General features: G+C 40.2%; 1 protein-coding gene across 1 annotated transcript in view; it reads right to left on the bottom strand.

The window, feature by feature from the left end:
- LOC101015175 (cytochrome P450 2J2) overlaps positions 1-26,782 on the bottom strand; it is a 32,163-nt gene extending 5,381 nt beyond the window's left edge. The window contains exons 1-8 of the mRNA XM_003891968.3: positions 26,525-26,782; positions 15,818-15,980; positions 13,081-13,230; positions 12,516-12,676; positions 10,709-10,885; positions 8,719-8,860; positions 6,082-6,269; positions 1,813-1,951 (exon numbers count right to left, since the gene is read on the bottom strand). Coding sequence (XP_003892017.1) covers positions 1,813-1,951; positions 6,082-6,269; positions 8,719-8,860; positions 10,709-10,885; positions 12,516-12,676; positions 13,081-13,230; positions 15,818-15,980; positions 26,525-26,734 — 1,330 coding nt within the window. The 5' untranslated portion in view covers positions 26,735-26,782. The remainder of the gene's footprint in view (positions 1-1,812; positions 1,952-6,081; positions 6,270-8,718; positions 8,861-10,708; positions 10,886-12,515; positions 12,677-13,080; positions 13,231-15,817; positions 15,981-26,524) is intronic.
- Between the last annotated feature and the right edge of the window lie 460 nt (positions 26,783-27,242).

The following is a 27,242-nucleotide window of genomic DNA, read 5'->3' as shown; positions in this document are numbered from 1 at the left end:
AGAGTCAAAGAACAGGAATAATTAATTATAATAATTGGAACATAATAGCTGAAACGTTGTGCTATAATACAAAATTTGAAACTATCGTAGACAGGAAGACTGGAAGATATTCCTACATCTTATATCAGCTTTCACATTCGAAGTGAATTGTCCAATGTGAGCGGAGGTGACAGAATCAGATGAAGAAAGACAAAGACAGCACTGATCGTCAGAATCAGCCCAGAGACATCTAAGCCAAGACAGCACAAGACAGCACAGTGGGAGAGCATGGGCTTCGGAGTCATACCAACATGGGTCATTCTGTTTCTGTCCTTTCTGAGCCTTAGGGTCATCCTCAACAAAATGATGTTGTCTCAGAACATCAATACGTATTTTAAATTAACAATAAGAAAACTATCATGCATTCCACAGGGTAAGTCTGTGTAGCATTTAGTTATTTTCAGTAGAGAGTGTTAGGAAGAACGCACATTTTAGTTTTTGATAAATGTGGTCGACACTGATCCTAGCTCTGCCACATGAGTTTTATGACTTCAGTTTCTATACTGGGTTAAGCTTCAGCTTCCTCATCACTAAAAAGTGGTTACAGTAACATAAACTTTATATGATTACACTAGAACATATGCACCATGGGAGCAGTTTTGTTTTGTTTTGTTTTGTTTTCTGTTTCACTCATTCATTGTCATATCACCAGGGCTGAATGCTTGACACATAATAGATGCTCAATAAATACTGATGGAACTAAAGAATTGTGAAATTATTTGAAATAAACTATGCAACATATCTAACTCAAAACCTGGAACATACTAAGAATTTTTGTTATTGATTTTTCAATGTCATGAGTTAAAAATATATTTTTGGACCTGGTTATCTTAAAAACAGGAGAAAAAAGAGAGTTTTCACTGCCTCTTCTTTCTTAATTTTCAAGTTACACATTATATAAATGTATTAATTAGATTTAAAAAATGAATTAAATTTACAAAGGCCAAAGAACCTTTTCGAGGGCGTACTTAGAGAGTAGAATCCAATCTAGTGAAGCCACTGACTGATGCCCATGTGGCAAATAAGTTTCTCCTTCCCCTTGTCCCTCTCTATCGCCTTATTATAGATCAGCTCTATTTCTCTGTGAGTGGGCAGTCCTTAAAAAGAACTGAGGACATTTTAAAATTTAGTAAAGATGGCAGCACTCCACCGGGTGCAGTGGCTCATGCCTGTAATCCCAACACTTTGGGAGGCCGAGGTGGGTGGATCATCTGAGGTCAGGACTTCGAGACCAGCCTGGCCAACATGGTGAAACCTTGTCTCTACTAAAAATACAAAAAATTAGCCTGGCATGGTGGCGCATGCCTGTAATCCCAGCTACTTGGGAGGCTGAGGCAGGAGAATCACTTGAACCTGAGAGACAGAGTTGTAGTGAGCTGAGATCACGCCATCGCATTCCAGCCTGGAGCAACAAGAGTGAAACTACGTCTCAAAAAAACAAAAAACAAAAAGCAAACAAACAAAAAGCAGCACCCAATCCTCTTTGTGAGCTGGAAGTGGAGTCTGGGTCTCTGTCCCCAGTGTTCCAGAGGACAGAACACAGGAAAGCTGAAATCTCCAGCAGAGGCAATGGAGGGCTTAGGAAGTAAGGGCAGGCTGAAGCAACACCCAGCCCTGGAAATCCCAGGGCTGACCCCTACAGCAAGATGGAGTGATTGCACTGGCCAGGCTGTCTGGAGATGTTCCATTGAAAGCAAGGGAATACAGGGAGAGAGCAGGGGAGTGTTGGGAGAGGGGCCCTGGACTCCCATATGCCTGTTTATTACAACTTACCTATTGAGAAGGGTAGAAAGGCTTCTCTTTTCTTAAACTGTCCATTCTCCAGAAAATGCTCTGGATTGAACGTGTCAGGGGTGGCCCACTCTGTGGGGTCCCTGTGCAGCGCCGTCAAATTGGTCAGGATCATGGTCCCCTAGAGAAAGCAGCAGAGACTCAGGCAAGGCTTGACCCATGAAAAAGCACACCAATGCAGAGGGTGGTCATATTCGGGCTTCCATGCCGGAGGCTGAACATACTCTGAACTGCCCCACCCTCCCCAACTGCGGTACACGGTCTCCTGTGTCCCCCAACCCAGGACCCTCCTCTTTGTCTGGGACAGCCTACAAATTAGATTGGATTTCCCTGCTGGGAATTTTAACAGGGATGTTTGGCTACTCTTGAGTGCAGGATGGATCTTCCTTACAGGGACAGGTCAGTTTAGGTAGGTCTCAGAGGGAGGGGACATGAATTCACTGATGAGAGAATAATCCAACAGTCAGTCTGCAGTGTACCAAAACCAACCCAGCTGCTCAGTGAAGCTATAACGATGGCGGCTCTACAAAGGTAAAAGACATCTCATTCATCTTGGCTTCGCCATTCTCTTTCCTCCAATGTCTAGTACACGGTACCCCACTCCCCACAGTAGGTTTAGTAATAGAATCAGGCAGACCCATGAAAGGAGCCCCTGTCCACCCAGGTATATATTAAGAAACACAGGAGTTCCCAGAGGGAGCTTTTCCTTTACTCTGCCTTTATCCAACCCATCAACGAGATTGGTCAATGTTACTTTCACCTCCATTCCATGTCCACCATGCCCACTTAGTCCAGACTTCTTCCCAGCTTGCCTGGACCCCTGTTACAGTTTCCTAACTATACCCCAAATCCTGTCGCTCCTTTCAATCTGCTTCAGACTCCGGAAGAGAGTGAGCTTCCAGCATGATTTGGTCATGTCACTCCCCACCCCCACAGCCCCCACTGCTCATATCTAGGACTTGACACACTTCAGTAGTCACCCATTGCTCTCAGGGCAAAGACTCATCACCTGGTCCCAGTCTGGGCCACTCTTCCCCTCTGCCTGCACTCCCACTACAGGGCTCTTCTTTCAGTTTCTCAAACATGCCGTGTTCCTACTTAGTTCAATACCCTTTTTAAATGCTAATTGCCTTGCCAGGAATGTTCTTCTTCCCCACTTTGTCATCAAGCTAACTCTTAATGATCCATTAATCCTCAAACATCACTTGCTTTTGGAAGCCTTCCCTGACCACTCCTGCTAGTCTGTGTTTTTAAAGACCACAGTGAGTTTTCTCCTTTGGGCAGTTATCATGTTTCTAAATATGTACTTGCACGATTAATTTTCTCAGGGTTATTTTGCCAGACCTGAGCATTTCAGGTATGTAATGTTTGTTGAATTCATTCAAATATTAACATATTAATATAATATTAATTCAAGGAATTTAAATCATTAGTTTTCAATATTAGTATAACTCTTTCTTTCTTTTCCTTTTTCTTTTTTTTTTTTTTTTTTTTTGAGACGGAGTCTAGCTCTGTCGCCCAGGCTGGAGTGCAGTGGCGCAATCTCAGCTCACTCACTGCAAGCTCCATCTCCCCGGTTCAGGCCATTCTCTGCCTCAGCCTCCTAAGTAGCTGGGACTACAGGCATCACCATCACACCCAGCTAATTTTTTTCTATTTTTAGTAGAGATGGGGTTTCACTGTGTTAGCCAGGATAGTCTCGGTCTCCTATCTCGTGATCCGCCTGCCTTGGCCTCCCAAAGTGCTGAGATTACAGGCATGAGCCACTGTGCCCAGCTTTTTTTTTTTTTTTTTTTTTTTGAGACAGAATCTCACTCTGTCACCGAGGCAGGAGTACAGTGGCACTGTGTCGGCTCACTGCAACCTCCGTCTCCTGGGTTCAAGCAATTCTCCTGCCTCAGCCTCCCAAGTAGCTGGGATTACAAGCACCCACCACCATACTTGGCTAGTTTTTATATGTTTAGTAGAGATGAGTTTCACCATGTTGGACAGGCTGGTCTTGCTCCTGATCTCAGGTGATTCACCCGTCTCAGCCTCCCAAAGTGCTGGGATTATAGGCGTGAGCCACCACGCCCAGCCAATAACTGCTATTTTAAGCACTTTCTGTACTAAGTACTAAGTTAAATACCCTACATGCATGATCTCATTTTACCTCCACGTGGATCTTGTAAAGTAGGTTTAAATGCATTTTTTCAGATGAAGAAATTGAAGCTATGAGAGGTAAAATAATGGGCCCAGAGTCAGACAGTGGGAAGAGGCAGAGCCATGATTTGAACTAGGTCTATTTGATGTCAAAGTCATAGCTTGTAGACTGTGTAACACACGGTTATTTCAATTTGTCAGTTCCCAAGATGATTATTAAAGCTGACAAAAATCAGTGGCAGAAGTCTGTTGAGCCGAGCTGGTTTCCTTGAGTTAAATAAATTGCTAGAAAAATGCAAACAGCACCAGGGGAATTTAGACCTCAGCCTTTATCCACTAGATGGCCAATGAGTAAGGAAATAGTAAATGTAACAGCTGCTTTTCCTGGCTCTGCAGGGATAGTAACCAAGCAATGTCCAATGGGTAAGCTCTTCTGATTCTACTTCTTGAGATTTTCCCCAGGTATGACACACTCAGAGGTACTTAGACAAACTGGAATAGATCCACAGAGGCTGACCAAAGTGGTTAGAAAGTAAGGAAAGGAACTGAAAATATGCAATGTGGGGAGAGGGCACTAGAGGGCACATGATAGCTGTCTGCAGAGATCCTAAGCGTGGTGAGTGGAGTGACATCAGAATTCTGTTTGTTGCAGAAGCAGAAAATGAAATACTGCATGTTCTTACTTATAAGGGTAGCTAAACATTGGATAGACATGGACATAAAGATAGGAACAATAGACACTGGAGACTACTGGAGGAGAGAGGAGGGCAAGGGTTGGAAAACTACCAACTGGATACTATGCCAGTCACCTGGGTAATGGTTCAATCATACTCCAAACTTCAGCATCATGCAATGTACCCTTGTAACAAACCTACACATATACTGCCTGAATCTAATACAAAAGTTGAAAGAAAAAGAAAGAAAGAGTTCCACTTGTGAGTACAGGGAATCTAACCGAGAGCAAATGAAAAAATAGCAGGGAGATGCTTTTAAAGTGGACGCAAAGCACCTCCTGTGAAGGGAGAATGGTGTCATGCAAAAAAACAAAACAAATCTGCTTCCAGATCCCAACTCTTCATAGTTGAGAGATCTCATGCAAACCTAATTTTTCTGAGCCTCTACTTCTCAATCCATAACATGGAAATAACAAGCTTCTTTTGAATAAACTTACTCTGAGAATTAAGACATTTTGAAAGAGGCCACATTGTTCACAACACATAATCATTGCTTAATACATGTTCGCTCCTTTCTTTCCCTTTCCAGTAATGAATATTGCACATGCTTAGATTGGCTTCCTTATAAGATAATAAATTATACATCTGCTGGACGTGGTGGCTCACACGTGTAATCCCAGCACTTTAGGAGGCTGAGGCGGTGGATCATGATGTCAAGAGATTGAGACCATCCTAACCAACCAACATGGTGAAACCCCATCTCTACTAAAAATACAAAAATTTGCTGGACATAGCAGTGCATGCCTGTAGTCCCAGCTACTTGGGAGCAACAGAGCGAAACTCTGTGTCAAATAAATAAATAAATTAATTAATTAATTAATAATACATCACAGGACTATAAGAAAAAACTGGAAAAATGCCTGTGGGGATATTATGTTAAAAACACCAGCATTAAATGTGGTGTTGTCCCAGGTGGTCTTAAATGTCCTTTCACATTTCAGCATTCTAGAACCCCAGGATCATGAAGCAGAATTTCCCAAAATTTGGCAGATCCCTAGTCTGGTGAGATGTTCTACCAAAACAAAGAAAACTGTTCTGTGATAAAGTCTGACCTAGAACTGCTGCCTGTCGCGTGCCTGCAGACTCACAATGCACATTAACATGGTAAAAACACTGAGAAGCACCACAGGAAAGAAACGCCAGTCTTTATCTAAACATATTTAACGTAAGAATCCTTCCTGCTCCCCTCCCCACAATACCTATTTATATCTAGCTGACACATGGAGAAAATCTAGTATCATATCAGGTATAAGATATCTTTCTCTTCCATTTAAATGACTCCTCAGGACAAGAATAAATGTCACTTCTCAAGTTCAGGTTTTCACCCCATCTAAAAGATGGGCTTGAAGATGTGGGGCTAAGCATGCTTAGTTACCTTGGGCAGGTGGTACCCAGCCAAAGTAGTATCAACTGTCGCTTCCCTGGGAACGTTCAGGGGGATGATGTTGCCCATTCTCTGCACCTCATGGATGACGGCATTGGTGTAGGGCATGGACTCCCGGGCGGCTGTGCTCGGCTGCTGCCCCTGGCCGATCACTCTGTCAATCTCAGCTTGTACTTTTTCTGGCAAAGAGGGAAGGGTTCTATTATTTTTTAAGCTTTTATGCTTTATTATAAAGAGGTATGAGTGGTCTCCAAGATCTCATCTGTTGTATTTAAATTACTGACCAGGTTGCAAGAAATAAAATGGTTTGTAACTTTTTGAAAGGCTTATTCAGAAAACTACCAACTCTGTAAATCTCCTTGAGCCTGGTTAGGCTATGGGATGGAATGACCAGGATTAACATGGCTAAACTCCATCATATCAGACCCCAGCAGCCTTGGTGTCTGGTGAAGACCCACTTTCTGGTATACAAATGGCACTTTCTCACTGTGTCCTTACATAGTAGAAGGAGTGAGGCAGCTCTCTGGAGTCTCTTTCATAACAGTATTACTCCCATCCCTGAAGGCTAATCACCTCCCAAAGGCCCCACCTCCTAATATCATCACACTGGGAATGAGCTTTCAACATATACATTAGGGCTGGGGTGGGCCCAAATATTCAACCCTTAGCAGATCTACAGACTCTAATTTCTCAGGTAGACACGTAAGAGTGGAAAGCGGGCCCTGGGGTAAGACCCATCGGATTGCAAACTTGCTCTACCACATTGATGCCTCAAGTTACTTACACTCTTTAAATCTCAGTTTCCTTATTTGATGAGGGAGGATAAATCTACCTTCATCTTAAGGATGTTTTGAGATTTACATGAACTGATGTTTTGAGATTTGTGTGACCAGATAGGACTGCTACCAGTTTCTTTCGCTGGTTGAGTGCTCACCTAGCCAGTGAGAGAAACTGCAGCAGTCTTACCTCTTTTCTCTTTTTCTAGAGTAATAGAGATTTTAGCTGGAGACCTGACTGCCCAGCTAAAGAATATATTTTCCAGGTCCTATTGTAACTGAGTGTGACCATATGACTAAATTCTGACTAATAGAATGTAAGCAGAAGTGACGTTTAATCCTTGGAACAAGTTCTTAAAGAAAGGATATGCGCTTCCTTCCCCCTTTCGCTTCCTACTGGAGGAAAGCCTATTGGTGAGCTGTCTTAGTGCTAACAAGAGCATCATTCTAATCACAACAGAGCAACAAGTTGGAAGGAGGTGGGAACCCTAATGACTTTGCAAAGCCTAGTTTGGATTTTTTTTTTTTTTTTACCTGAAAGTGAAATAAATTATAATTTTTGAAAAACATTTTATTTGTGGGTAAAATACCCACAACATAAAATTTACTATGTTAGCATTTTTAAATGAACAGTTCAGTAGTATTCAATATATTTACACTGTTGGGCAATCACTCTCCAGAACTTTTTCATCTTGCAGAACTAAAGCTCTACATCTCCTCCCTCAGCCTCGGGCCACCACCATTCTACTTTGTGTCTCTAGGCGTTTCACTATTCTTGATAACTCATGTAAGTGGAATCATACAGTGCTTGTGTGTTTGTTACTAGCCTTTTTAACTGAGCATGACCCTGGATGCATATACCTAAATACACACATATAAAGCATACATTATGCAGATACAGATGAAAAAATAAAGTTCTGTAAACAAACTTACCTTAGTACATGGGAAGCACTCTGATCTTTTCTATTTTTATCTTAAGAAAAAAAGTTGGTCTTGATCCACTAAATTGATTTTATGACTCATTAATAAATGGTTACCTACAATTCGTAAAACTGTATTGTTAAGCATTCCCATCCCCCATATGTTCAAACTGTTCTGGAAGCTGGAGGAAGAAAAATGATGTGAACATCATTCTTGAGTGGACTATAGTCTGTGGGGAAGCTATAGAAATAATACATGATAAGCCTAGTAACAAAGGCACATTACATCATCTCTGGAGGGAGAAAATGTTAATAATTTCCTAGAGGGGTGCAGAAACATCTTAGAGAGGTAGTATTTGAACAGATTCTTCAAGAAGAGCTAGGAGTTTACTATGTAGGAAAACTGGGCAAGTAGAGGGAAAAGCATATATCATGATATAGAGCCATAAATACAGACTACAAAGAAAATGACGTGTCACTTAGTGAGGCCACCATGGAGGGTAGGTGGGGCCAAGGCTAGACAGGCAGAAGGGGCATATCGGAGGGTGACATATACCAGACTAAGGTGTTTGAACATTATTCAGGGGGAAATGGGAAGGCATCACTTAAAAGAAGGGAAAGACACAACTAGACTTTCACATCAGAAAGTAACTGTTTCCTGGAACTCTCTCAATGTCGATTGACTTCATGGATTTCCCTCTTGCCTCTGAGCTTCTTGAGGACAGGGATTCTCTCTCACATTTGTATTACCTGGGCCCATCACAGTTCAGACAGAATATGTGAAGAATGTGCAGTTTCCAAGACCTCATCACTCATGACTGTTCTGCCTCTCTTTTCATCCTACAATGAGATCTTCTGGCTCTGACTTCAGGCAGCACGTCCCAGGAGGCACTATTCTGTCCTGGTCCAGGCTCACTCACTGACATGCTCACCTTGGATTTCTGGGTAGAGGGCCATATAAAGCAGAGCCCATCGTAGAGTCGTAGAAGTTGTCTCGGTTCCGGCAAAGAAGAGGTCCAGAGTGCTGCAGATGAGGTTTTCTTCATGGAAACTTGAAGTAGAATTGCCTGTGTGCTAGAAAAGACAATGTTTAATGTTATTTATTGGTTTATTCAGAGGATTCCTGATTGCTGTAACACACAGGGGCTTCATCCTAGGAGGAAATTTGGAAGAAAAGGTCCCCAAAAGAAACAGTTTTCCCTTTGGCCTCTTTAGAAGGCAGACTTTTATTACAGCAATATCGTTAGCACTGTCCTGCCCCAAGTGCTGGACACCTTTGGATGGATGAAAATCAAGACAATTGTTTTCTTTCGCCTGTAATTTGGGGGAAGCTTTTAGTACAGTGAAAGGAGAATGGGATGTGAATAAGACAGATTTGGCTTCCAATATTAACCACTTCAATTAGCAGCTGTATGACCTAGGGCAAGTTACTTAACCTCTCTGTTCTTCAGTTTCCCATTTTATACACTGGAAATAGGAGTGCACACCCCTTAAGAGGGCATTGTGGTTTACATGAATGCAAGGACGCATAGCAAATACTTGAGAAATGTTTGTACTGATAACAGAAAAGACAAATGGAATTCTTCTTGTGAACAACAATTCTTATATCTCCTCATTCATCTTTTCCTTTCCAATTTGAACCTCACTGATTCTAACAAGCATTCCTCATGACACTGTCATCTTTAACATCAGCTTCTGGAAACTTCAATTTGTCCAATGTTGCTCTTGATGTTAATGGTCCCTTCCTTACCTGCACAACATATAGCGAATCTCCTCCTCTGAGGTGAAAACAATACTTCTATAAATGTCATGCCAATAAGGTTAAATAAGAGGGAAAGAAATCCACCATTCTTTCCAATCCAGAAGGAGGATTGGATGTATAAAGATGACAGTATTGACACAGAGATACATGTTAACCAGAGGGGTAACTGTGTTCAAGGTCATGCATCCAATTTGGTTTCCTCTTTACTTCTGGCCTGTAATGTTGGAAAGTGAAAGGTACAAGACAGAAGGAAAGGCAAAAGCCCAACTCAGGCCTTAATAAAGTTGGCCTTTAAACTCTGGCATCCAACTCAGCTTTACTTGTATTCTCTATGGGGGCTGAGAAAAGGGTATGGGTTATTGGGTCCAGGCCCAACTAATGATAGAACAGAGCTTTGAGGATTAACTGCTATGTTCCCCCTTTGTGTATACCTCCAAATAACAGTAGAGGGTAGGGGATGGGGGATGAAAGGGCAGTATTTGAGCATTCACAGGACCTCAAACCAAATGCCATTAACCCCCATCTTTATCTCTAATTGCATCATCAATACTGAGTTAATGTTACTCTACATTTTCTGAAATATTGCCCTTATTTTTACTCCTGTAGCAGGCTGAATAATGACCCCCAAAGATGCCCATCCACATCCTAATGTCTGGAATCTAGGGATGTTACTTTATAGGGAAAAAGGAACGTTGCAGATGTGGTTAAGGATTTTGAGATGGGTAGATTATCCTGGAACATCCCAGTGGGCCCAGTGTTATCATAATAGTCTTTATTAGAGGGAAATAAGAGGGACAAAGTCAGAGAAAGGATGCCAGGATGGAAGCAGATACCAGAGAGAAGAGAAGATGCTGTGCTTCTGGCTTTGAAGATGAAGGAGGTGGCCCCAAGCCAAGGGATATAGGCAGCTCCTAGAAGCTGGGAGAGTAATAGAAACAGATTCACCTCCAGCACCTCCAAAGAGAGCCAGCCTAGCCAAAACCTTACCTGTAACTCAGTGAAGCTGATTTCATACTTCTGACATCTAGAACTGTGAGAGAATGAATCTGTGCTATTTTAGGCACCAAGTTTGTGATCATTTGTTATAGCAGCAGCTGGAAACTAATACACCCCTATTTGTGCTGTAAGAAAAAAATACAAAATGACTTTGGTTTTCTCACCTTTGACATTTCTTTGAGGTAAGCATCAATAAAGTCTCTTGTTTCTGCAGGATTCCAATCCTTCCTGTGTTTTTCAATCATATGAGAAACAAACAATTTCAGTTTTTCCCAGTTGCTGAAAAGAGTTTGGTGGGGTCCAGGCAGGAATTTCATTAGCCATGGAAAGATATTGTAGAGCTAATTGAGAAAAACAAAACAATCATGCAGATAACATTGTGCCTTTTTTTCACTTTTTAAGACAACAGAAACCATCTTCTCTTTCTATCGCTTTTATTTGCTCACACTTAAACCTTGGTTATCCTTGACCCCTCTTTTCTCTCTCACCCCTCTAGTGAAACAGTTCAGCTCTCTGTCAAAAATATATCCAGCCTCAGACCACTTGTCACCACTCGAACAGCTTGCCACCAAAAAAAAAAAAAACTTATGAGACATCTGGGAACATCTGAGCACTGGCTGAGTGTTTGAAGGCATTAAATAACTATTGTTCATATTTTTCAGGCACGATGGTATTTTATTTTTGTTAAAATGGATCTTTTTATAAATATATGCTGAAATATTTATGTATCAAATAATTGAGGTCTATAATTTGCTCCAAAATAATTCAGGGACAGTGGGAATGTGGTAGTAGGGCACAGATGCAGACACAGTGAGAATGGCCATGTGCTGATAATTGTTAGAGCTCATTGACGAGTACACAGTGATTCATGATTGTATTCTTTTATGTACATTTGTAATTTTCAAAAATAGAGTCATTTTTTAAACAAAGGAAATTTTTAAAAATTTTGATAATGGCACACTGCATAATTCAAGGGCACTCTTTCTATTGAGAACACCAAGAAAAGATACATGTGTATGCATTTAAGCACACATATATACAAACCAAGATAGTGAGGAAGTTTCCAGGATAAGGCTTAGGGGAAGAAGAAAGCCCAGGGTATGAACTCAATACTTAGGGTCATCTTCTCCCCCTGCCCCCCAGCTCCCAGAAATGTCTTCCAAATTCAGAAAAGTGACTGAGGAACCAAGAAACTGAGCAGAGTTTTTGACAAAGACTCAAAGGCTTATATGGACAAAAATTGGGGTGCAGGGCCCACCAAGGGAGGAATGAGTTTGAACCCCAAACAGCTACATTCTATGGAATTAGAAGATTGATGATATTAAGTGCTGATGGGCAGACAAATAATGCAATGAGCTTGGCAATCTTTAAACATCTTTTATCTCCAGATACATATATAAAAAATTAGTGGATGTAACCACAAGAACACTTGTACAAGAATGTTCATGGCAGGTTTATTCATAGCATCCAAAACTTGGAAACCATTTAAATGTCCGTCAGTACAGAACAGATTGACAAAAAGTGGCACATTCATACAATGAAATACTAATCTGCATTTAAAAAGAGCAACCAACACAGATGAATCTCAAAGCAACTTGCTGAGGAAGAAAGCGGATACAGAAGAGAACCTCTGAGGGAGGAGGGAAATGGACAAGTTGGGGAAGGACACAGCGAGGAGAGACTCAAGGGCAACGGCAATATTGTTGTTCTTTTTAAAAAGAACAATATAGGTGGATAGGCGTATGTCATATAACATGTTGCACCTTACATGCATGTTAGAAATGGTTTTTGCATATAAATATTTCATATTATTTAAAAAACTAAAGTCAACAGACTGATTTCAAATAAGTTTGTGTTGAAATCAGTTTTGAAAGGTTATGTTTTAGCTTCAAAAACCCACAAAAAACTAAAAGGAAAAACCCATATGTGTCTGACATTGTCCCCAATTTGCTGAACCAAGATGAGGCTTACCTGGCACGTTTTTGAAGCCTCCAAGTATGTGACTTCATCCAATAACTTCAGCAGCTCCTGAAACTGACTATCCTGGTACTCAAAGCGTTCTCCAAAGGTGATGGAGCAAATGATATTGGAAACTGCATTGTTTATCTTGAAGTGAGGGTCAAAAGGCTGTCCTGAAGGTGGAGGAAGGGCAAGATGGATCCTTCTGATGGATTTGTCTTCATTTCCTACTAAGAGTCTACTCTATATGGCATAAGACATACCTAGTGCAGAACCATATATGCGGCTCTGGCCACATGACCTTACACTGCGTCTGACATACAACTAGTATTCAGTCAACTCCAGGGAAGTCAAACTGTGGACCAGGGCTTAAATTCAGTAATGTGTCTAGTGCCCATCTTTGCGTATTTACTTCTAAAACTCTTTGAGGACAGAGTCGTGGTTAAGTTGTTCACTGTTCTATCTTCCATTCCTAGCACACTGCTGGGCATAGAACAAGTACTTACTCACTTAGTAAGTATCTGTCCAATGAACAAATGGGCCACAGTCTCTCACATTTGTCATATGCAATGCTCACCGTTCTCCTCTTTTATTGCTTCAGTGAGGTGTTGGGCCTCCTCCTGAATGCGTTCCTCTAAGCTCTTCTTTCCTAAACCAAAGTTCCTTAGTGCTGTCAGAGTGAACCGTCTTTGCTCCTTCCATATCTGGCCACTTGACATAATCAATCCTGGGAAAAAGAAAGTCAACATTACAGTATTCTGATTCCATAATGTGAATATCCCGCAAATGATACGGGGATGTGTACCAGATGAAGGACAGGAGAAGATCATTAAGGCACTTGAAAACTGCCCAGAGAAATAATCCCAAAGCAATGGATAAAATGGCCAATATTTACTGATTGCTTGCAATGTCAGGCACTTTAATATGTATTTTGTTGTGCATTACATAATTTAGTACTCATAGAAACTCTTTGGGATAGGTACAATTATTACCACTCCTCACCCACTCATTTTGCTCATGAAAAAACTGAGGAACAAGGGATAAAGGATAAAATACACTTTACAAGGTCTCACAGTAAGTAAGCAACTAAACAGATGTTCAATTTCAGGTCTGCCTGATTCCAAATCCCATGCTTTGATTATTAGTTACATAAGTGAAGTATTTATGTTATGCTAAAGACTAGGAATGCACTAAGGGATAAGACGGTATCTATACTCTTAAAGAGGCTAAGAAAGGCTTTATAGGAGAGGTCCTATCTAACCCGGACATTAAAAGATGACGTAAGGAATCAAGAGAGCAAGGAGGAGTGAATGTTCCATGCAGAAAGAAGAGTACAAGCAAAGAAAAAAAATTTTGGTGGGCTTAACAGACCATCATTTGTTTTATAACACAGGTAATGCCACATTCCTTTCAATTTCAATTCCAGAGCACTCCTCAACACCTTTTAATATCTGACTATGGCCTTCTCACTCACTGAATTGGTCTGCCTCGTTGTCATATGCAGGGATACCTTTTGACCTCGTCTTACTTGCAGCTGCAGTAGATGCTTCTTTCTTGAAATACTGCCTTCCAGTGGTGCTCAGAATACCATTGTCTCCAGATTTTCTTCCTAATTCTCTACCAGCAATTTCCTATGTCTTTTGCTGGTTCATATTCCATTAGATCTTGAAATGGTGGAGTTCTTCAGGAACTTCTTCATCTAAAACTTCTTTTTCTCACCCTATACTCTATTTCTGGTAAATCTTATCAACTCCTAAAATTTTAAATAACATCTATTGATAGTGACCATCTATTTCTGTCCCTGAGCTCCAGAATCTTATATACAACACTGCCTGCTTGACTTCGCTGATTTAAAGGCATTTTGAATTCAGCATATCCATGACTGAACTCACAATTTTCTCCATATGACTTTTCACCCATGCCCAACTAAACCAAATACCTTGTACTAAGTGTTCCTTTTCTCCATCATATACCCATCTGAGTGTCACCTCAACACCTCCTTCTCCCTGCACCTATGTCATCAGGTCTTAAGAGGTATACTTCCTGGATATCTCAAATCCAGGTCTTCCCTGCTGTTATCTTGGTGTAACCTACTGTTATTTCCCTACTGTTATTGGACCTCCCTAGCCTGAGCTACCACTGTCTGTAACCTAAAATGCTACAAAAGTCTCTTGCTCCTTTTCTTCTATTCTCTGAATAGCAGCCTAAATAAAACCTAAAAATGTACAGTGTAAGTATAGTTCCCTTCTCTACTTAAAGCCATTCAAGAGCTTCCATTCATGTTAGGATAAAAACTAATATCCTTAACAGGAACTTGCACGAACTATTCCTGGCCAAGCTCAGTAGTTTCATCTCCCTTTAATTATCTCCTTTTAATCCCCATCCTTGTCATATTGGCCACCTTTCATTTCTCAAGTTCCCTGTCCTTTTCATGTCAGGGACTTTTCATATTCTTTTCTGTCTGCCAGATTGTTTCACCGGTTTATTAAATGAGTATTTACTTACTTTTTCTGCATCCCAGGACTGCATTAATAAGTACATCCTGCACTCGACTTCAAAACACTGTAGACTTCTAACTATTATAGTTAATTGATGCTATTTTTTCTCTCTGCATAGAATATAAACTACATAGGATATGGATTTTATCTATTCTTCTCACTGTTACATCACTCATGCCTAGTACTGTGCTTCACAAGGCAGATAATACAGTGAACGGATATAGAATTAATTGAGGACCTATTTCAAAGAATTGAGAAGCACCTAAAAGTGGTGCTTTGATAGAGTAATAGATTTGAGATTGTCATTTCAATTTTTAAATGTTTCCATATATTTAACGGTAATTTTAAGTGTTCATGCCAATCTGTTCTATCATAGACCAGAAGGCTCAAGATCCTCTGTGTGGCACAACCTTAATGAAAGAGAATAAAGAACTAGAGACAGGAAGAAGCAGCAACAGAATGAGGAAGATCCACATCCATTTTCCTAAGGGGAGAGGGTTGGAAGAGGAAAACAGAGAGAACACGTTCCTCTGCTATAAATGGGTAATGTGGTTACTTCATTAGAAAAGCATCCACAGTAAGTTTGGGCAGGGCATGTGGCTTCTCCCAAATCCCAGTGAGGGATGATCTTATCAAATCTTCTGAGGGAGTGACTTCAGTCAGGAAATGTGAATACCCAGCTTCCTTTAGTGGCAGGAAGTTTACTGTGGGGCTGGTTTCTAGGAGTGTTGTAAAATTATAGCCACCAAGGTGCCTTTAGCAGACTATAGGACTATCAACATCAAGCACTCACCTTTCATTGGCCAAGAAACTTACCATTTTTCTTAAAGGTACGTTCTCGCATAGGGGTCATGGGGCGGTTCCCAAAGTTTTGGTCCATGTGGATAAGGGCTTCTTTGATTAAGGGCAAGCCAGTAATAAGAACTGCAGATATGTCACCAAGCTCCAAGCTAAAAAGGTTCCCATATTTCTTCACAAACTGAAAAATAGTTAAATAGTAACAGTTGAATATGCACATATCCATGTGTTCAGAGATGGCGGATGTGTGTAGCTGGAGGGGCTCATATTGAGAGAAGTGTGTGTGTGTCTGTGTGTGTGTGAGAGAGAGAGAGAGAGAGTACATTGATCTCACAGGAATAATTTTATTTCCTTTTCTCCTCCTCTCAACAAGGCTCAGATTCAATTCACTTCAGAATGTGAATGTTTCTTTATAAAATATCTATTTATGTATTCAACCAACATGAATTGAGTGAGCATCTATCATGTGTCCCTAGGGCAAAGGCATGAGGATAAAACTGTAATAAAATAAATAAGTTCTGGCCATGTGGAGTGGCTCATGCCTATAATCCCAACACTTTGGGGGGCCGAGGTAGGCAGATTGTTTGAGCCCAGGAGTCCGAGACCAGTCTGGGTAACACAGTGAGACCCTGTCTTTACAAAAAAATGAAAAATTAGCTGGGTATGATTGTACACGCCTGTGGTCCCAGCTACTCAGGAGGCTGAGGTGGGAAGGTCACTTGAGCCTGAGAGGTTGAGCCTGCAGTGAGCCATAATCGTGCCACTGCACTCCAACCTGGGTGACAGAGTGAAAACCTGCCTCAATATATAGACGTAGTAAACAAGATTTCTAACCCCAAGCATCCTAGAGTGTAGTGAACAGAGAGAATTCAGCACATCTGCATTCTCTTCTGAACACTAATCATGTCTCAGCCACTTAAGAAGGCTGAGACTTCTTCAGTCTGGACTTCCTAGTAAATCGTAACTATCTGTTTAATCGAATGAGAATGCCCCCTTCCTAGACTGGGCATAGATTATAGAAACATATGCTAGATAATAGAAGGTGCATTATAGGGCAGGGGCCAAGCATGGAGGAAAGTCCTCAAGCTCTGGAGTTAGGTGGCAATCTGGGGTGTACAGTTCAATCGTTTTGGGCTCTTGGGGAAGTTGCTTTATTTTTTGAGCCTCAGCTCAGCTCCCTAGCTATAAAAGGGAGAAAATTATTCCTCCCTCTTAAGGTTCTGTGAGGAAGAATGAGAGCAGCAATGTGAAAGGCACTTTGTTTTCTGGTTCCAGGCGCACAGCCACCCGGCGAGTCTCCGAGGAATGAAAGAGCTCTGTGTGCAAAGGGCCGTGGATGCATTCTTACGGTGGCAAAGGGGACAGGAACCCACTGGTGTGTGGGAAGAAGGCACTCATGGTCACAGGCAGCCACTGCTAATCACCTTTCATATTTTATCTCATTAATCTCACAACCACCCTACAGTAGTAATAATTTTTCTCCTCTTTCAAGAGGGAAAACCTGCGTGACAAAGTTTAGTGGGAGTGACAGAGTGAAAGTAAGAATGAGTGAGAGTGAGAGAGTTGGGGTGGGAGAGAGAGAGAGAATGGGGGTGTGTATGTTCATGAATATGCACAAGCGTGTAAATATCTGCAAATATAGGTTGGAGGACAGTGTACAGTCACGAATCAAAATCCTTCCTAATCTACCTGTTCGACAAAGGGTCCCAGGTAGACCTTGCCTTTTGTCTGCCTGGGTTGTGTGTAGCTGCAGGCAGTGGTAACAATCCAAAGGACTTCATTTCCCTTAGATGTTTGTGGCCTCTTCTCCACAATCCAGATGCTTTTGCACTTACGCTCCACCATGTTCCTCTCAGAGTCCTGTACCCAACAGTCCCCATCTAGGCAAATACAATGGGTTCAGTCCTGAACTCAGTCCTTGTATTCTTTTGGCCCAGAGTCCTCCATCAATCTTTATCTCCTACACAGGATTTCCTGTCTTGCTAGGAAAAGCAGAGCTGAGATTCAATCTCAAGTCAGTTTGCTCCTAAAGTAAGCATCTTTGCTTCTATGAAATGGCAGTAATGGAACCACCCACGTTAAGCATTTTTTTAAATGTACACTTGCTGAATTCCTGGATGAACTTCTTAGGCCTGACAAGAAGGATTTCTTGACTAATTTAGAACATTAAATAAGGATGTTTTTGGTAGAGCTGAAAAATATCAGGTTAAGTTAAATGACGTCTAACTAGCAAAGTATACAGCCTAGAATCTCAGCTTGTACTTGGGAGGGATTCAGAACTCCATTACTATTTACTGAAATAAACTTCTTAAGAATTTTATCTCTACCAACTCTCTGCCATTGCATATTTCTAGTTAAACAGAACTAGATCAACAACTTGTATGATATTATCAACTGTTTAAAGATGGAGTAGGAGCCCTGGGATGAGAATGGTGATGTCTAACAATTCTTACAAGCACCTTGTCAGTCATTTTATCCATTGCTTTAGAAAGATTAAATGACCCAGAGGGCTTCTGAGAAGATTTTATAAGGTAGGGCACACTTTTCAATTGCATATCATTAAATGAACCACGAATAAAAAAAAAAAACCTCAACAGAATAAAACAAAAGGAGATAAAAATAAGATGCTTTGAAAGGCAAAAACAGTCTTAAAATCAGAAATGAAAATAGAAAAAGAAAAGAAATGAAACAGAATCTTTAAAAGTCAAACAAACAAAAGTAATAAGGGACAGGAAATGTAATGCTAGGAATAAAAATTCCAAATGTAGCATAAGCATTTTAAAAAGTGTGGAACAAAATAAATGTTTACAGTAAAGAGGAAGAAGTAAAGGATTAGTGGGAGAAGAGATTGAACTATTGAACCATGGCTACCAAGAGATATAAAGTTGACAGAGATTCCACTTAATCTACGTTCTTAAATTTAATAACCAACAGAACAAACACATGAAAAGAGGAAAAGAAAAACAGGAAAAGAGTGTATTAATTCACACTCCCGCCAGCAGTAGGTCAGAGGGCCTGTTCCTGAGCTGTGCCTCTGTGTGTGTGTGTGTGTGTGTGTGTGCGTGCGCACGCGTGTGTGTGTGAGAGAGAGAGAGAGACAGAGAGAGAGAAATCCTAATAGGCACAAAAATGCATGCTGTTTCTATATTTCTCTAAAGTTTAACATCTTTCCCTCAATCTGGATGTTGTATTTTTAAAGTCATATGTTTATGTCTTTCAAATATTTCCGTATCAAGGTATTCAACTTTTTTTCTCATTGATACATGGAATTTCTAATAAAAAGTTGGAAATATAACTTTATTTTCATTTATATGCAAATCTGGAAAAATATCCACCAAGGTCCTATAGAGGTACTGCTGAGTGTGTGTGTATGTGTGTGTACGTGTGTGTGTGTGTGTGTGTGTGTATGCACATGCGCACGTGTGCACGCATTCACAGTGATGGCAGGATAGGCACAAGGACTCTCTCTTGTTAAACTGTATTTTAATATGCTGTCTCACTGTGTATGGATTGTTGCCTTTACAGTTGAAAAGCTTTTTTATCCAATAAAGAAAAAAAATAAACAAGAAAATGGGAAATAAAGCTTTAAAACAGTGGTTCTTTACTTTTTTGAGTTATAGAATCCTTTGAAAATATAATGTATATCACAGACCTGCTCTCCAGTAAACACATACACAGCTATACACATAAACAGCTTTGCATGCAGTTTCAGGAGTTACCAGTCCTCTGGGGCCCATGAACTCCTTCTAAGAATAATGGTTTCACAGACAGTTCTTGGGGCTCTGCTGGTTTCTGAGAACAGGCTGTGGAGATCAAATTCATGTTCAATTTAACAGGCTTTTATGAGATGCTTAAGAGTTGCCAGGCACCTTCTGGCACTTGTGTATTATAAATGGAGGTAATACAAAGATCAACATAATATGATGTTTTCCTAAAGTGTCAAAGTCTCTTGCGAGAGACTGACTGTGCAGAAAAATATTGGAATGCACAGCAGATGACATGTGTTATTATGCTGATAGAGAGGGACATAAAGCTATCACAAGAAGAGATGACTTTCCACCATAGATATAAGAAAAATATCTTTTTAAAGAGTAGATGGATCTGAGCCAGATTTTAAATGAAGGTCAGGATGTCACCAAAAAACAAACAGACAAAAACCAACAACCCCCAAACCACAACAATAATAAAAAAACACATGGTAAGAAATTAAAGGCATTCTAGGTTGTGGGAACATCATATACAGATGTAAAGGGGAAATGCAGAAGGTGTTTGGGAGCAAGAGAGCTACCTTGTCTGACTGAAGGATAGGGTTCATTATTTAAAGAGCACTGACCATGTGCCAGGTCAAGACCAGGTGCTGGGGAGTGCAACAAGTCCTTCACTTCAAGAAGCTAACAATCTAATGGAGCATATAGATAAATAATCACTTCTCATTATTATCTATTATCATTCTTTACAATAAAACATTTGATGGGAGGAAGTTAAGAACCACATAAGAGGACCAGGGTTGAGGCAGGCTCCTGGGAAAAGCATCTTCTCAGTCGGTAAGGGAGATGGGAGACAAGGCTGACAAGGTAATCTGAGCTGGGCTGAGGAGAGTCTTAACATCAGGTATAATATTTTGGATCTTGTTTGGTTTTCAATCAGAATTCTAAGATGTTTAAGTAGGAGAGGTGATGCAAGGGAGTGCTTAAGAGTTTGGATTTTGAAGTTATACAAACTTGTTTGAATCCAGGTTCTGCTTCTTAGTTTCTGTGTGATTTGGGAGAAAGTTATTTAACTTTTCTCTGTCTTAGTTTCCAAGTCTATAAAATGGGGGATGTTATTAGTTCCCATGTTTAGTATTGTTGTGATAAGTAATCACGATACTAAAATTAATAATAAAATTATTATGGCTCAGACCATTTTCCCCTATTAAAAATCTTCTGTCCCTTTACTCCATTTAGCCACTTGCCAAAAATCAAAATTTTCTTTAAAATTCAGCCCAATTTCTTCCAACATTCTACAAAAGGTTATCCCCAGGGTTTCCATTTAGTGATCCAATCTCCTTATATCCCATTTGGTTGCCAAGTGTGTACACTATACATTTAGTCATATACAGCCTTGTACTTTGCCTGGCATATGATAAGCACTTAATAAATGTCTGTTGAATGAATAAACATGTGAGTAAACCAATTGTCCTCTAACTATGTCATGAAAAGTCAGGCAACATAAAGTAGATAACGGGTATATGTAGGGAGACTCCCTGAAACTATTACTACAGAATAAAAGATGAAATGCTCCTGATTATTGTAAATGCAAAATTGCATGCAGGATTGTGTAAAGACAATGCCAGCTGGGCTGCCAGAATGAGCCAACAGCACGTGATGTGCTTCCCCCTGTAGAGAGCCTGTAAATGGATGTGCAGTCAGGGAGGTTTCACATCACCAAGATTCCTATCCCAGAAAAGCAGATGTTCAAAGCTCTGGGAATGGAATGCAACCCTTGTGGAGAGCCTATAAATGGACGCATGAGGGGCACCTGTTCATATGGATAAGATAGGGCTATAAATGCCCTTATCTTGCCACGGTTCTTCTAGGTCTCTTTAGGGTTAAGGCATACTCCATTCTGGGAATTTTTGGTCTAACTGGTTGTCTAGCTTCACATCCTGTTTCTATTGATTGTTTGTAACCAGCTTTTGCTACAGCTATTACTGCTGATTAATATCTTGCTAATCATAGGTATGGATGGACTGTGTTTCTGTTTTAAGGCTCTGTAAGAAATTGCTGACGCACACACTATATTGTAAATTCTTATCTCTGTATACTATACTTCTGCATACCGATGTTATGTTAAAGAATTACTTCATCTCCATGTGACCATCTCACCTCATAATCAAACGACCCCAAATCCCTCACTAACCTACCCCCACCCTCACTAAACTTAATAGTAAATGCTGGTATATCTGGTGCATTGGCAGCATCACAGGACCAGAAGGCAGTGACCCCCCTGGACCCAGCTTTCACTATCTTGTGAGTGTCTTCTATTTCTCGACCTGCCAATCCGCCTGGGAACAAGGAAAGAGCCTCATCACATTGCGGGCTGCTGGCCAGATCCCACAATAGGTATACAAATCAAATAGTCTCAGGTTCAAATCCTTATTCATTATTATTTAGCTGAATAACCTGGGCAGTTCACTGTTTGTTCTCAGTCAGTTTGCTCCATGGTAAAATGGAAGCAACATCAGATCATACCTAACTTGTGTGCCTATCATGAAGATGAAATGAAAATTAACATAAAAATCCTTATGTAAGATCTATTAGTTACTACTTAATGTTTTCCAATTGCAAGAATGTAAATTTAATTATAACTAAATTACACAATTTAACTCCAATTGTCTTACACCCAGAAATACAAAAATGCAAACCTATATAAAATAAAAATAAACAGTGACAGTGTGATAAAAAAAAAATCACAGGGCCAAGGATGAGATCCTAATCTCAGTTTTATCACTGGCTAGTTTTGTGACATTAGGCAAGTCATTTAACCTCTCTAGAAACACCTATCTTAGGAATACAACAAAAGTGCAGATCAAGCTTCTTATTCCAGACAAGATTGAATGAAAGCTTTCCATTTTACTTCTATTAATCATGACACCAACTAACACAGACAAAAATATCTTCAAGAAAAGTCTACTCTCTCTAGCCAAAGGACTAGGAAAAGGAAAGCCCAACAGGACAGAAACCATTTAGCCTTTTTACTTCTTTGTTGTGGAGGCAAATACCATGAAAAACATTTGACCCTTCCCAATTCTAAAAGGTCCTACAGCCCTGGAGTACATGGACAGTACCTTGTCTTTCACCCTACTTTACAATAACGAGGTAGTACCCTTCTCTGCTGAGGCTGTGAGCTGAATTGTGAGTTCTATTCCTAAGCTGAAGTAAAGAAACTCCCTGCAAGAGTCAGAGGGCAAATTAGGACTTCCAGCCTTCTTCTATAGTAATAAGGAGGTGCACTTCCCCTTGGAGCAGATATGGGCAGATCTCTGACTGTCTTCCCTCTGTAGTAAAGAGTAAGCTAGTATATCAGAGGGTTTCCTGTCTTCTGTTCCATATTCCATTTCCCAAGCTTGTACTGATGAGAATGTGAGATGGGCTTCTGTGGGAGTGGGTAATACAAAGTGGAGTAGACCAGAATAGCACTGCAGAAGCTTTACAACCTGCATTAGTATTTGAATTGCCGCCCACGAAAGTGAGCATTCAGAATCTAAATAGGCTATATGCTAAAATAAAAGATCTGTATAGTATCCAGGGTAAGTCTTACAACAAATATATAAAATGTCCAGGATATAGTCCATAATTACTCACCTTATCAAGAATCAAGAGAACATCAATTTGAGTGAATTGACACCAACAGTGAGATGATACAGATGTTGGAAATACAGAATAATTAAATATTTAAAAGCAGCTGTTGTAAAGCTTTTCCAATAACTATGAATAGTCTCAAAACAAACAAAAAATTAGGAAATTTTAACAAAGAAATAAAAGATAAAGAAGAACCAAGTGAAAATGTTAGAACTGAAAAATACAATAGAATAAATTTAAGAATTCAATAAAATAGCTCAATAGCAGAATGGCAGTAATAGAAGAATCTGTGAAATTGAAGACAGATCAGAACATATTCAAACTAAACAACACAGAGAAACTACATTGGAAACAACAAAAACTGAGTTTCAGGAACTTGTGACACAACAAGAGATCTAACATTTGTGCCATCAGTATCCAAGAGTCCAAGAAAGAGAGGAAAAAGAATATGTAGTTGAAGAATAGTTGAAGAAAGAGTGGCTGAAACTCCTCCAAACTGGCAAAATACAAATCTATAGTTTCAGAAACCCAAACAGGATAAACCCAAAGAAAGTGGCACCAAGATCTATCATAATTAAACCTCTAAAAATTAAACAAAAACATAAACAAAGAAAATTTCTTGAAGGAAGGCAGTGAGAAAAGGTTCATTACATATGGGGGATAACAATTCAGATGACAGTAGATTTCTTAACAGAAACCACAGAGGCCAAAAACAAGTAGCACAACATTTTAAAATGTTGAATGAAAGGAATTGTCAACCTAGAATTCTATGTCCAGTGCAAATGTACTTCAGAAATGAAGGTGAAATGAAAACATTCTTATATGAAGGAAAGCTAAGAGAATTTCTTGCCAGTACACCTGCACTATAAGAATTGTTGAGATAGTTCTTCAGATCTGAAGGATATGATAAACATATCAGAAATGAAAAAAAGACAAATGGAAGAAAGGGTAAATATTAGGTAAGAATGCAATGGTGTATTCTCTCAGGGTTTTCTTTTTTTTTTTTTTTTTTTTTTTTTTGAGGCCAGGTCTGCAGCTCTGCTGCCCAGGCTGGAGTGCAGTGGCGGATCTCGGCTCACCAGCTCATGCCTCCGGGGTTCCGCCATTCTCCTGCCTCAGCCTCTGAGTAGCTGGGACTACAGGCACCCGCCACCTAAGCCGGCTAGTTTTGTATTTTTTAGTAGAGGGCGAGGGTTTCACCGTGTTAGCCAGGATGGTCTCGATCTCCTGACCTTGTGATCCGCCCACCTCGGCCTCCCATCTCTCGAGTTTTCAAAATTGAATTTAACATTTAAAAGTAAAATTATATTATCTGATGTAGTTCTCAACGTATATAGAGATAACACTTTGACAATTATGAAGTAGAGAGGGTAAAGGAACCTAAATGGTTGCAAGATATCTATATTTCATTTGAGGTGGTAAAATTTTTATACTAATAGACTGCAATCAGCTACATCTGCATATTGTAATCCTTAGAACAATCACTTGTAAAACACAATACAAAAAGAGCTGCTAAAATCACCTCAGATAAATAAGAATAAAATTATTTTTAATATGTTCAAGTGATTCACAGGAAGATGGGAAAAGGAAAATAGAGGCATAAAAAACAGGAAAAACAAAATAAATAATAAAATGCTAGACAAATCTTAGTATGTCAATAATTACATTAAATATAAATAGTCTACATTCAGCAATTAAAAGACAGAGATTGCCAGAATGAAAAAAAGACCCAAGTATATGCTGTTTTCAAGAAACTAATTTCAAGTATAATGATACAAGAAGGTTAAAAGTTAAAGAATAGTAATGCATATACCGAGCACATACTAATCAGAAACAAAGTTGTTGTGGCTATATTAATCAGATAAAGTAAAGTTTAGGCAAATAAATTTTGAAGAATTAAGAGGGACATTACAGGATAAAGGGATCAATTCACTAAGAAGACATGATAATCTTAAACGTGTATGTGCAAAACAACAGTTTCTAAATACATAAAGGAAAAACTACTAGAACTGGGGAGAAATAGATACTCTCAATTGTCCTTGGAAACTTCAACATTCCTCTTTCAGTAATTGATAGAATAAGTAGACAAGAAGTCAATAAGGACAGAGGCAAACCAAACAATATCATTACTCAGTAAAATCAAATTGATATTGATATCAATTACTTCACCCAATAATAATTTATATCAATTATTCCACCCAACAATACATATTTTTTTCCAGCCTGCGTGGCACATTTATCAAGATAGACTATATCTTGTGTCATTTAATCAACCTTAACATATTTAAAAGAACTGAAATTGTACAAAGTATGATGTTTGACCACAATGGAATCAAACTGGAAATAATTAACAGAATGATAACAAGAAAATCTCCACATACTTGGAAATTAAACAACATATTTACTAAACGAGGGCACAGGTTTGGGGGCTTAGCTTTAACATTCTGTGACTAATTCTGTCAGTCAGTATTACCAATGGGGTATTTCTCCCATAAAGTGATAAAACTTGTTCTATCAATATTTGAGTACAATATACAGCCATGTGTTTAAAGCACTGCAGGTATGTGTAGGGAAAGGAGAACTAATATTTGTTATGTACCAACTATAAGCCATGTCAATATTGACCACTCACTATTTTAATCTTCATAATCACTTGTCTTGCTGTTCTCTCTCAGCAAGATACCTGTGCTGAGTGGCAGGAAAACCGGCACTGGTTTCTTGAGATAGAGTTTGATGGCTGAGAGAACTTGAAAGAATTCGGTCACCAGAGTTGGGGAGCCCTGATGGGAGATTATTGCATAGAGGCAGAAAGAGGCTGCATCAAGAAGGGTCCCAGGTGGTTCAGTCAGGAGTCTGAATACCGTTTGGCAAAAATTTAAGCAGAGGAGGAACATTTTAAAATTATTACTTAGTGAGCGTGCACTGCAAGGGAAGGAGACTGAAGGTGGAGGGATCAATTAGTGTAGTGGGAATAACTCAGTTGAGAAGTGATGAAGATTCAGGTAGTATTATCACCACTTTATGTATGGGAAATGAAGTTTCTCAGAAAGAAAGTATAGCGTTTTTGAGGACAATCATATAAAAGAGGACAAGGTAATCACATTACAAATAAGGTGTTCCAATAATGTTTAACATGACCACATGCAAATTAGTAAACATTTAATAATATTCCATCCCTAGAAAGTGTAGGTGGAATCATGCCTGTTAATGGGTTAGGAAACGAAACCCAAAGTGGGTTTTACCAGGTTACTAGCGTTAGCCACACCACTTCCTGCCCTTCAACCCCGACTCCACCCACGCTCCCGGAACGTCCGGGAATGTCCCTTGTGCTGCAGAACAGGGTTAGGGTGAGGACACGCCAGGTACCTTCTCCCGCTCCTACCTGCTGAATCTCCAGGTGCGACTGCTCGAAGTTCACATGGAAGAAGTTGCCAACGAAGGGCAGGGGCCAGGGCCCCGGCGGGTAGTTCTTTGGGCGCCGTCTTTTGAGAAAGTCAGCAACGAGCAGAAAGGCGACAGTGCCCAGCAGGAGGGTTCGAGGATGGACCACTGCCCAGAGGGCAGCCGCCAGAGAGCCTAGCGCTGCGAGCATGTCGCAGACGTCCTCCTGCTCTTCTGCGGTCTAAGCAGTCGCCGGTCCCCGCAGCGCCTCCCTGCCCCGCCTCGCTCCCAGCCGCGCCCCGCCTCCCAGCCCCGCCCCTTCGCTGCACCCCGCGAAGTTGTCAGGCGCTGGATTCCTGGGAGGACACGCACCAGTCTTACAAAAGACCAGGCTAGGAGCAGTTTCTTTTCTATTCAAGAAGCCCATGGGTTTACTGAGAGCATCACAGACGTTTGAGCCTCTGTTCGTTTCAATCACCGTCTCTCCCATGATTGGAACCATGCCTGGTAAATAGTGATGACAACAGCAGTACCAAGAAACAACATTTCTTGGGCTCTTACTAAATGCCAGACAGCACATCTGCCTCTTTATAAAGATTATTATTTCATTTTGACAAAATTATGCAGGAGAAGCTCTCGGTAGTCTCATCTTGCAGTTGAGGAAACAGAAAGGTTAAGTACTAAGTATGTGGTGAACAAATAAATCCACCCTCTGAAAC

This window comes from Papio anubis, unplaced genomic scaffold (assembly GCF_008728515.1).
Source record: "Papio anubis isolate 15944 unplaced genomic scaffold, Panubis1.0 scaffold835, whole genome shotgun sequence".
In the NCBI taxonomy this organism is placed as follows: domain Eukaryota; kingdom Metazoa; phylum Chordata; class Mammalia; order Primates; family Cercopithecidae; genus Papio; species Papio anubis.
The sequence above is the reverse complement of the archived record's forward strand: the minus strand, read 5'-3'. Positions and strand labels throughout refer to the sequence as shown.